General features: G+C 50.3%; 1 protein-coding gene across 2 annotated transcripts in view; it reads left to right on the top strand.

Moving 5' to 3' along the window:
* SYT9 (synaptotagmin 9) overlaps nt 1-12,334 on the top strand; it is a 158,767-nt gene that overhangs the window by 117,506 nt on the left and 28,927 nt on the right. The window contains exons 4-6 of one of the 2 annotated variants that reach the window (XM_070426689.1): nt 544-664; nt 2,502-2,673; nt 4,768-4,897. In XM_070426689.1, coding sequence (XP_070282790.1) covers nt 544-664; nt 2,502-2,673; nt 4,768-4,897 — 423 coding nt within the window. Of the gene's footprint in view, nt 1-543; nt 665-2,501; nt 2,674-4,767; nt 4,898-12,334 lie in introns of those variants that run through there. The other variant, XM_070426690.1, reaches the window with a different exon arrangement.

Raw genomic sequence — 12,334 nt, 5'->3', positions numbered from 1 at the left:
GTGGGAAGAATTTGGGCGAGGCCATGTGGAAAACGAGGTAGGGGAGCCTCTGAGGGGCCTGTGGGGACCAGTTTGAGGCCGCGTGGGGCTGTGTGCAGAGTGCATCTCTGTGAAGGCTGTGGTGGGGGCTGCGCAGTAAGGCGGCTCCTCTTTGTGTAGCGTCATTTGTTGGCTCTGTGTGGATTGTGATGGGGATCTGAATGAACCCACACAGGGGACTCCGTGGGGAATAGTTAAGGCTCTGGGGGCTACTTTCAGGGTCACCAGTATGAGGCCGTGCAGGGCTGCACGAGGGTGGCAGAGGCTCTGGGTGGCCTCCCAGCTTTGTCATCTAAAGGTGGGCTGGGCTTCCTTAGGGCAAGGGGCTCCCGAGTCCAGGCGTTTACTCTTCTCCATGTGACTGGTGTGGATCTGAGAGGCACCAGGGATCCCAAGATGAGGGGAGGGAGCAGGGCTGACCCTCCAGGTGCCACCTTGCAGCTGGCCCTCTGCACACCAGCCTGGAGGCGCTTCCTAACACTTCTGTGTGCGCTTTCTCAACAGGATAACGTGGATCTTGGCGAGCTGATGTTTTCCCTCTGCTACCTTCCCACGGCTGGCAGGCTGACCATCACTGTTATAAAAGCAAGGAATTTAAAGGCGATGGACATAACAGGAGCATCAGGTGGGACATTGTCTGACTCGAGCTTTCTCATGCGGTTCTTGTGTAGGAACTTATGAAGTTTCTGGTAGAGTAATAAACACATGGACTCTGGGACCAAACTACCTAGGTGTAAGCCTTGTTTTAGACCAAATAGCTGTGTGACCTTGGGCAAGTCCCTTAACCTCTCTGGGCTTCAGATTCCCCATCTGTAAAAGAATGGTAATATTAGTAACTGACTCATTGGGTTATTATAAGATTACATGAGTTACTTCATATAAAGCCACAAGAACATGCCTGGCACATACTAAATGCTACCTATCCTCATATTATTATTCTCTCTTAAGTCTTCTTCACCATAATTGTGAATAAGGCCCACAACTTACACATAATGATATAGCTTATCTAGTTGAGTCTTTCCTCAGTATAAGCAATTGCCATCTCAAGCTTACTGAAGATTAAAGAATTCTATCCTATATAATAAAAGGCTAACATGCAAATTAACCCAACAGTGGAATGACTGGTCCCTATGATGCGCACTGATCACCAGAGGGCAGACACTCAATGCAGGAGCTGCCTTTGGTGGTCAGTGCGCTCCCACAGGGGGAGCACCACTCAGCCAGAAGCCCTGAGCTGGGCTCATGACTGGCAAGTGCAGCGGCAGTGGCGGGAGCCTCTCCCACCTCTGCGGTAGTGCTAAGGATGTCCGACTGAGGGCTTAGGCCCACTCCCTGCAGGCCTAAGCCATCAGTCAGACATCCCCCAAGGGATCCCGGACTGTGAGAGGGTGCAGGCTGGGCTGAGGGACCCCCTCCCCTCCCTTCCCTCGGTGCACGAAAATCGTGCACTGGTTCTCTAGTATGCTTATAAAAGGCCCATTAGTGAACTATGCAGTTTTTGTTTTTCCAGGGAATCAAACATGTACCTTAAATTCTAAATCCTAAAAAACAAGCCCTGGCATGCAGTTCCTAACATACAAAATCACAAGCAACCTTTGCAGGAGCTCCTAAAATGTGGTCATAAAATACCCAGTCCACCAGCTGTTGGCCACTGAAATCAAAGGACATCAGATGCAATACATTTCACTTCCTGTACTCCAGGGTTTTTCCCAGCAGAAAAAAGATGGGGCCCCTCCTGGCTCTCACAGTCCCTCCTGGGCAGTGTATGGGAGTCAGGGCAGCACACTGTTATGCAGGTGAAGGGACACAAGCTCCCCACTGAGCAGGAGGGCAGTGAGGTGGAACCAGGCAGGTCCCCCCTGCAGCAGAGACCAGCCTTGTCACCTGTCACCCCCTCCCAGCGTGCACCCCAAGCCAACCTGTGTTCTTCCTCCCTGACGTGCTGAACTGCTTCGCCCTTTGCAACCCGACTGCAGGCAGCTCTGGGGGCTCAAGGCCCCTGCACTCAGGGAATCAAACCCCGAAACTCCTCCTGTCCCCTAGGAATTCAGCCCCTCCCTTTCCCGAAGACCTGATGTTTAGAAAAACATTGTCCGAGTGGCTGCGTCCAGCCCACAGCCCTTTCTCCACACCTTGAAGGTGCCTTTGCATTTCTCTTCCTGTCACAGCCAGGCAGGTCTGAGTTCTTCCTGGAACGGTTTCTCATTTGGGAACATGTTTTTTCACACTATTTTTAAATTCTATGTATTTTTGGGGAAACCGGGTCCTGTGCTTTTTTGTGAATGAGTGACTTACTTATGCTCACTCTAGTCACTGCCTAGGCATTGTATTAGTGAAACTCCTCAAGCTCCAGTCCGCAGGCAGGGAAAGCACACACGGTTTGTTAAACCCCACAGTGAGGAGGCTGCTGGCCTACGTCCGCATCTGTCCTCACAGACCCCTGCTTCTCGTGGTCTCCACAGATCCCTACGTGAAAGTCTCCATGATGTGTGACGGCAGGCGGCTGAAGAAGAGGAAAACCTCCACCAAGAGGAACACCCTGAATCCTGTTTACAACGAAGCCATAGTCTTTGACGTCCCCCCCGAGAGCATTGACCAAATCCACTTGTCCATAGCGGTCATGGACTACGACCGGTGAGATACCTGGGACTCTCTCAGGGCAGGTCCGCTGTGCCCAGGGCAAGGGGGGCAGGGGGGCGGGGGTAGCCCAGCTTCTTAGCTCGTCCCTGGGCAGCAGGAGATGAAGCAAGTGAGCAGCACGTGGAAAGGTGACTGACAAGGAGTCCGAACCACGCTGTCGAGTCAGGTTACGAAAGTGCCTCTTAGTAACCCCATTCTTTCCTTCCCCTGTTTGAAAACCTTTCTCCTTCTCCATCCTCCTCTACCCCCACCTCTTCCCCCCTGCATCCCCGAGAACCTCAGCTTGGAGAACTGTGGCCCCAGAGGTCCATCATCTCTCGGGGTCCTGCCTGGCCTTCAGGGAAAGCTCCCACTCAGAGCAGCAGAGTGATTGCTTTAGCCAGACCCTCAACATTTCCAACTACATAACTTCGTTACTTTTTCCCTTCTCCCGATGTGTTCAATAAAGATCATTTCCATCCACTTAAGTCTGAAAGCAAACACAGAAATGTTCCCTTGAAAATGCTAGCATCAGTATGGATGACAGGGCACATTAAAATGTATAAGATGCTCGACTTTCTAATTAATACAGCACAGAAAAGATATTTATAGCCTACATTGTAGCCAATTGTGTATTTAAAGGACAGATTTGAAAAAACAGTCACTTTAATATGCAAAGAAAGCACCCATCGGGAATTATATATGTTAAACCAGTCATTAGACTGAAATGAAAAGTCTCTTTTTAATTGGAAACCTCCCACGTGGTCCGGGTACAATTATGAAAAAAAAAGTCACTTTGACTTCTAATACAATGTTCCAAATACTGTTTGTAGCTAAAACGTTTCCCACAGACCCCTGAAACGTCAGCAGAGCAGCCCCAGTGCCCTGAACGCTCCCTCCAGCAGATGCCTGGGGGAAGCATAACCTCTTCCAACCCAGGGCACACGGGTGGCTGAGCTGCCATGGGTGTGCCAGCCCACGCTGGACAGGAGACCCCCTCCTGCCTCCTCTGGATGACACACAACCCCAGGAGTGTCAGGCCACAGGAGGGGACATTGCCCACGAGCCCTGGAAAGCTAGGCCAGCATTTTTCAAGCTATTGCCAAGTTTCCCGCATCGACAAATCTGATTATGTGAGCTCTGCTTCAGTTTAATTCTCAGTAAACTCATGAATCTGGCCTGGAAAAATCCATGGCAGAATTCACGGAGCTTCTGCATGCAACTGATTTTAATGAGCATAAACTCAAATACCCTTTCCCACCTCGTCTCCCCCCTTACGCCCTACACAAATAGAGAGAATAGTCATCTTTGCAGAAAGAAAAAAGGAGAGAAAATCTGATGTGTTTGGATACCAAAGAGTTAAAGGACGGGCCATGTCATTCTAGTTGTGCAAAGGATTTCTCACCAAAATCTGTGAAGGAAAAAAAACTGGACCAAGGCAGGGACCTATGCAGGGAATGTTTCAGAAATATTAGCCCTTCAGGTTAAAAGAGCTGAGGATGTTTTTACAGGAGGGAAATCAAATCGGGTCAAAGAAGCAATGCTGGGTTTGAACGGAAGGAGGAAAGAGCATAAGAAAAACGTGTTCTCTAAAGAGAGGGTAAGCAGAGACCCAGGAGCCTCCTCAGCTCTGCCCTCGCTGTGAGCTCAAGACTATGGCTGCCAGACACAGAGCTGCCCCCTTATCAATCACTTGGTTGCCTCTTGCAGGAATTTGAGCAGCTGTTATTGCAAGAAACTCCATCCAGGTGGCCCCTTTCATGACATGGATTTGGAGGCCTGGAGGCACGCTAAGGGGTGGCATCCTTAGCGTGCCTCAGAGAGCTCCTCAAACATGGGGTTCTTGGGAACAAGCTAAGCCAGGCCACGTAACACGTACACGCTACAAAAGCCTGGGTGTGGGAGGGCCAGACTCTGCTCTTCCTCTCTGTGCCACTGAGTCCGATAATGGATCCCAAGTCCTCTTCTCTGTTCAACTTGGCATTGAATTTTAAATTAGGGAATGAAAAGAACCACTCCTCCCCTGATTCCCTTATTGGTTTAATTGAGTAGCTATTATTCTCACATACCACATTTTTAAGAAAAATCTATTGTGGGCTGTTTTCACAGTATAGGTCACAATGAGATCATCGGCGTGTGTCAAGTAGGCAACACAGCTGAGAGGCTGGGCAGAGACCACTGGAGTGAAATGTTGTCCTACCCTCGGAAGCCCATCGCACACTGGCATTCCCTGGTGGAGGTAAGACCCGACCCCCGATGCTCCACTTTATGGAAGAATAAATACTTGACTGTTGAAATGGAGGAGCCACCAAAAATGTGAGTGTACATTTCCTGGGCTGTTAGAATTGCATTCAGTCCGAGGTTGGGTCTGTGATCCCCACCAACCTGGGGTTTTGAGCAAAGGTCAGGGATCATCCCTCACTTTGATTGTTTTTTTAAAAAGATCAAGATTCTCTGAGTCCGTGTTATGGCTTTGGGTTGACATTTGAAGGACATCTGCAGGATCGGTGAGGGTGGCGTTTTTAGGCCATCCTACAGTGACTTAGACCTGGTGCCAGAAAGAACTTGAGACTCGGAGAGAGGAGGCCCGGATACTGGGACTGACTCTAGCATGAACTTGTGATTATGGACAAGTTGGTCAGTATCAGATTCAACTACATATGATAAAAAACAACAAACCACTAAACAGCAAGTGAAATGAACATTTATTTATGTCTTACATAAGTAAGGTCCAGAGGAAGGCAGCCCTGGTTGTTATAGGGTTTCTGAGGTCCACTAGACTTCCATCTTTCTACCTCACTGACCTAGAGTGGCTTTCTTTTTTTTTGAGGTCACCTCATTGCCCAATATGGCTGCTAAGCTCTAGCCATCACATATCTTATAGGCCATAGAAAGGTGACCAAAAGCATACACATTCCTTTTCCAAGGATTTTCCGTGATGTGTCATGCAACACTGGTACTTACAATTAATTTAGTTACAGAACTTAGTCATGGACATGTGTGGGGAATGTATTCTTTTTGTTGGGTTGAAATGTGCCCAACTGAAAACAAGGGTTTTGTTTGCAAGAAAGAAGAGGGCAGTGAGTACCTAGAAGCAATGGGCCACCATCCTGCCTCTCAGACCCTCATTCATTCTCTCACTCCCCCATCATTTCCTTCTCATTTATTCTCTTCCCATTCATCTTTGCCCATTGTCTCACTCTCTTATTTATTTACTAACCCATTCTCTCAGAAATAAATTGCATTCACTAGGTAACATTTCTGAGAGTCAAATGCCATATTAGGTACAGATCGTAGATGTGAATAAGAAACCATCCGTTCCTTCCCTTGAAGAGCTGATACACATTAAGAGACAGAGTATGGTGTGTACACTCGTCATTAAAGACACATTCATGATCATTGGCACCCACACCCAGTGCCACCGAGCACGAAGCAGGGAAGTGTTTGTCCAGCTTAGATGTGATTGTCCAGAAAGCATTTCCTCCTCCAGCTCCTGGTAACTGAAAGGAACTGAGCCCTTTGGAACAAGGACACCAGGGAGCCTGGGTTTGGGGCAGAGAACTTCTCTCTTACTCTCCCAGCGCAGACAGCTCTGCCCCCTGCAGAGCCATCCTGAGAGGCCTCGCTGGGTGTGGGCTCTGCTGTTGTTGACAGCCGGGTTGGTCTGGTTGAAGTAAACATGCAGGCAGCTGCAGAGAGGCAGAGCAGCCCCAACCTGGCCTGGGGACAAAGGGACAGTCTCCCTTTTTTGGAGATGGTGCCGGAGGGAGGAGAGCAGGGCAGGATTTGTGAATTGATTCTAAGCTTCAGGGTACCAGGAGGAGCCTTGGGCCCCCAATTCGCAGGTCCCTGAGGACACCTCTGCCCCTGGGCCATCGAAGCCAGACTCTTTCTTTCCTGGACTCGAAATTAATCCCCAAGGGAGACCCTTAGGCCCCATGAAGCTGGGGAAGTAGCTGGAGGGCTGTGCTGACCGCCTGCACCTCACTCCTGTAGCTCCTGGTGAGAGTCTCAAAGGCTTCGTCTGGGGGCTCATTAAATCGCCTGCGCCTGGTGCTAGCGGTGGCCGGTGGCCGTTAGAGGAGTCACAATAGACATTTGCACCCTTGTGAGTCACTGCTGACTTCAGTGCTTATTTGTAATCTGGCGTGTCAAAGCGTGTCAGAGCTCTCTGCCTCTCGAGACACAGGACATGGGGAAGGATAAGGACGAGGGGTGTGGCGTGGGGCTGAGACGTGAGCCCTGATCCAGTGGACAAGCCAGGGACCTTGCCAGGAGAGAACCCTGAGTGGCGCGCGTACACAGGGGGCATGCAGACAGCGGACCTCGGAGGCTTCCTGCTCAGCCAAGGAAAAGACGCCGCACGACTCTGGCCACCTGGGAGGTGCTCCCGAAACCCTCAGCACCTGGCTCTTTGCAGATCTGTGTCTGATGGTTATGTAAGTGAGGAATAAATGTTTTAGGCTTAACCCACTGAATCTTGGAAATCGATCGTTCCAGCAGCTAGAATAACTTCGGCTCATACGATGGTCGTTCTCAACTGTTGCAGCAGAACCTAAGGCATGAAACGCCTGGGCCCCTCCAATGAAGGGCAAGCCAAGGGAGGCTGGCCCTGCCCCGTGGCTTCCTGACTCTTTGAAGTTCATGCCCAGAACTCCAGATCCATCCTCAGAGGGGAGGCAGTACTTTTCCCTTTAAAAATAAATGTGCAGAATTGGGGCACTGATACCAGAGGAGATGAAGAGCAGTATCAGGGCGGTCACTGCCCTTCGCCCACAGCCGTGAGGATGGAGGAGGCTGCGGGCAGGCGGTGGGAAGCCCTCACTTTGTGGTTGGATGGACCTAGATCCAAGCCCGGGGGCTGCCGCTCTCAAGGTGTTTTTCTCTTTCTGAATCTGAGTTTCCTCATCCGTAAAGTGGCCGTCATAGAGCCTGTCTCACAGGGTGGTGGTGAGGAGTAAAACACCTAATATGTGTGAAGCATCATGGCTGGCACATAATACATGCTCAGTAAAGTCCTCGCTTGTCATTGTGTCCCACACTCCGAGCGACTGCAGTGTGTCCTCATGTGACTGTCACACGAAGACACATCACCCCTAATGTGTGTCACGGAGGATCACAGGAAGGCTGGGCACCCCTGTCCCCTGCACCCCGGGAGCCATCGCCTCAGATTGGGAGAAGGTGTCATTTGCAGCTTTGCCGGGCATAGACACATGTATAAGTTCTCCTTTCTTCTTTTTTCTTCCTCGGCCTTCAAGAAAAGTTGCTATTACACCCTCTTCCTTTAAATGTCTGCTTTAAAACAAAAACAGTACTGAAGTCAAAGCTCTCTCGCGCATGCGTGCGTGTGTGTGTATGTGTGTGTGTGTGTGTGTGTGTGTGTACGTACGTATGTGTGTTTGAGAGAGAGAGCGAAAGGGGAAAGAGAATATGGGGTAGTTAGGATTTGGTGCGAAGGGAGGCTGGCCTGGCAGAAGCTCTTCACTGCTGGGGGCCAAGGGACCAGGTTAGGACTGAACCCCGAGCCTGCAGAGATCTGGCAGCTGCCCGGGGCTGCATCCAGCATGCCTGACCTTGCCAGGGCAGGTGGCAGATGGAGCCTTCAAAGCCAGTGAGTTGAGAAATCCGTTTCTCTCCCAGGGACTCTGGACAGCTTCACCGCACACTCAAAGGTCAGCCAGCCCGCTCCCTTTCTGCCCAGATGTCAGAGGCCTGGGACACGGCATGGCTCCCCCAGAGCAGGCTGCTGGCACCTGGGGACAGGAGTGTCCCTTCTGTGGGGCCTCGGGAGATGACAGAACTCTCGGGGCTCCCACCACAGAACCCCCTCTGCCGTGTACTCAAGATGCCGCCTGGCCACATCCCAGCACCTGGCCCACCTCCTGGGTGTGGAGCTGACCGACCTCACGATCCCCAGAGAGAATCGTAGAAATGGTTCCAGGCTTTCATCGCTTCCATGTGTAGTGCTATATGCACCTTCTCCATTAACAAGACACAAACCTGGTTTGATGGGAGATACCGTTTGGTTAAATCGAATTTTGCTTTTCTAAGACAAAGACAGAGGCTCTAACCGGAATTCACAGTGAAGATCAGCAGCGTTGTCCTGACTGGCAGAGGTGCGAGATTCTAAGCCAAAGCCCCACTCAGGCAGCCCAGGTGTGGCGAAGGCCCTCTCTCCAAGCCCAGCCTTTCCTATGGGAGTGCAGCTAGTCTGGCCTGCCGGGACCGCCCCAGGGAGCCCGGTGCCCCCTGGAACTCAGGGTTCTACAATTCCCAGCATAACGAGGGGGCAGGTGTGGCCCCGTGAACGCTGGCAGGCAGAGTCCTCATCGACCACCCTCTGCCTTGTTCAGGGTGTGACCTTAGAGCTATAGAACTAAAGCCAACGTCAGTTCCACAGACACAACAGGAAGTTTCACGACTAGGCCCTTTACACCAGGTTCCCAGCAGAGCCCACCTGGACTCTCCAAGGTCCACACCTTCCCAGGAGAAGTATAACATTGAGGGTATAAAAGAGAATGTGTTGGGAAATAACATCACTGCCCAAACAGAAAGACAACTGCATTTGACTCTCCTCCCCTTCACAAATAACCTTGCCCAGCAGTCACTGCGCTGGACCGTTCCTGTGACACACCTGAGTAGTAATTAAATAAGCAAGTGGCTAACCGTGGGCTGGAGCCTTCAGCAATCTCCGTCTCCAGGACCAGCGTTCTGAAGTGGCCACTGTATGATGAGCCGGCGGGCCAATTCATTCCCCTAAAATAAATGAACTAGACTGGTTTATGTAAGCAATATGAGGTGGGATTTCTCTGGCTGGAAACAGGTTGGGTTCTGTGCACCTGGTCCAGGTCGCCGCAGGTCATGGAAATGTGATGGGGTGCTCACCCCAGCAGGAATATGGGAAGGAGACTTTCTGAGATGGGCCCTGACGGACAGTGATTGACAGACGTGAACAGGACTGGTCCCCAAAGATGGTGAAGCGAGGGAGTCAGAGGCTTTAGCACTCTGGGGAAGAGGTCATTCACCACAGGTTAGGGAATAGGAGTGATTCTCCAGAAAGAGGGTGGGTGACCAGGACAAGCCAAGCAAATCAGGTTCCCATCAAAGGGGTTATGCAGTGGTTCTCAACCTTCTGGCCCTTTAAATACAGTTCCTCATGTTGTGACCCAACCATAAAATTATTTTCGTTGCTACTTCATAACTGTAATGTTGCTACTGTTATTAATTGTAATGTAAATATCTGATATGCAGGATGGTCTTAGGCGACCCCTGTGAAAGGGTCATTCGACTGCCAAAGGGGTTGCGACCCACAGGTTGAGAACCGCTGGGTTAAGGGGTGTTGCAGGGTTCGGGGGTGTTGTGGGACTTAGGTCCTGGTGAGAATTAGACCAGTAGAGAAGGAAACTGAGACAGAAAAATTGTTTTGAAACAGCATGGCCTGAGGCTCTGTTCCTTCTCTCTCCCTGTTTCAGGGGAAACTTTAGGAAGTGCTGCCCCTCAGCAAGCAGGGGGTACTTGAGGTGCCCCGTGGCACCCAGCTTGCCGGTCTTTGGAAACCCCATGAACCCCACTCCCTGTTAGTAGGCAGTGATAGGCTGGTGATCACAGGCCTGGCTCAAGACCTGAGCATAAGCCTGCGTGGGTGTCAGGGGATGGTAACAGAGGAGGTGAGTAGTAGGTACATGGAGGCCAGGTGTCATCACACCATCTCTCCCACGTTGTGACATGCATCCCAGGCGTGGTCCAGCAGAATGTCTCAGTGTCTCAGAGAACAAAACATTTGTTCTGGATGGAAACTGAGAGAACAAAATATGTTGTAAAGTCCATTAGAATAGTGCAAGAAAATGTAAGTTCCTTCATCTAAAACAGGTACCCTTCCTGGTAAGAAACAGGAAAGGAAAAAAATAAACTGGATCTTGCTCATTACTGTTTTTCAGTCATTTCCCGGTCTTATCAGTCTCTTTGGGGTAAATATTCAATCCAATGTAACATTCGGTTTCCCAACTACAACTGTTTTCCTTCTTCCTAGCGGTTTCCTCCCTCCTTCCTCCTTCCCCCACTGGTGTCTTGGTGCAGGAGGCGCAAAGCTGGCAGCAGTCGGTGGTCTGGGTGCTTGGGTGTGTTGTCCTGCTTGTCTCTGTCACCCCCTGAGCTGATGAAAATCCTTATAGGTGTAACATGCACTGTCCCGCCATCAGCCAAGCAAGGAGACTGCTTCCCGGGAGCCCAGCCCACTTCGAGGCTGACCAGGCCCCACCTGAGCTGTTCATGGCCCTGCAGGTTTCATCGGATGCCTGGCCCAGAGATCTTTGCAGCCCTTAGCACAGGGTCATTTCCTTGCTTGCTGGAACCCTCCCAAAACACTGTCACCAGTACTGTCACCTCCTTCCACACCATCCGGGCACGCAAGGACACATGGGAACTGCGGGAGACTCGGTGCCATTACAGGTGCCCTCGTCATGCCTGTGCCTGGCCATTTCTACATTGTTCCTTCTAGCCTCTTGTTGGCACAGGGCTATATCCGCTTTCTGCTTCCTCCTCAATCCACCTGAAACCTGGGGTTTCAAGCCTGAGAGGTGGAAGCCAGGACCTCCCATCAGAGCCTCTTTTCTTTCCCTCTCCCTGTTTCTCCCACCAAAGGCTCTCTACTTCCTCCTCCCGACTATGGAAACTTTCTTTATATCCATAGCATGATTCCTCTCTCCCTATGCCTTCTGCTCAGATACCCAAGGTCTCCTCTCAACATCTAAAGGGAACACTTGGAATTTAGATGCGTCTCTTTTTGACAAGGCCTGGCTCTTACTTCGTGAGGGACTAGCTGATCGTTGACCGTAGGCTATTTGCCTTTGATATGCTGGATCATATGGCAGTGATTAATTGCATGGAACAACATGATTTACAGGGAGTGGAAATACTGTCCCTATTACATAGATATTGAATTAGTATTTGATGAATGAATGAGTGAATGAATGAGACATACAATGAAAGCAATTGGGTTCCTTTGGTTCTGCAGTTCCACAACTCCCCACTTAGTGGATCCAAAGTAGAAGTCAGTTTGGGGCAATGTGAAAGATATTGAGACTTGAATTTGCAGTTGGCTCTTCAAATGGAGATGGCCCTTCTCAGGCTTGAGTTACCTTTTCTCCACATAGGAGGAGGACGTGCAAGGAGGTCCTTTGCTCCCTTGGGTCCCATGTGGGCCATCTGATGGTACTGGCTTTGCATTCTGATGGCAGTTGAAAAATATTCAGGACAGTAACTGAGTCACCTTGTAAATCATGAAGCTTTCTCTTGAGCTTAAGTGGATGCCCAGGTTCTAGAGTACTTCAGCACCGTCCTTCATAAGAGACAGGAGAAACAGAAATGCCACAGAGACCCCTGTGGCGAGTGGCAGACCATTGTACCTTGAATGAGAACTGATCAGGAGGTGACAAGGATATTAGTCCACAAGTTGGCATTTCTCACCAGGGAAACGTTTTAGTAATAGTTTACACAAAATAATGATTCATTCCACCTACGTGTGAAGACAAAATAAGAGAAAAATAATGGAAAAGTATTGTTTGGACAAAATAGAGGACTTATAATTGATATTCCCCCCCCCCCCCCCCCACACACACACCAAAAAATAAGCTATTTTTATGGATGAGATTGAGCATGGGGCAGTCTCCATAAATAC

The sequence above is a fragment of the Myotis yumanensis genome, unplaced genomic scaffold, assembly GCF_028538775.1.
Source record: "Myotis yumanensis isolate MYYU_CA2020_CCGP unplaced genomic scaffold, mMyoYum1.0.hap1 SCAF_10, whole genome shotgun sequence".
In the NCBI taxonomy this organism is placed as follows: Eukaryota; Metazoa; Chordata; class Mammalia; order Chiroptera; family Vespertilionidae; genus Myotis; species Myotis yumanensis.
This window is presented reverse-complemented; position numbering and strand designations above follow the sequence as displayed.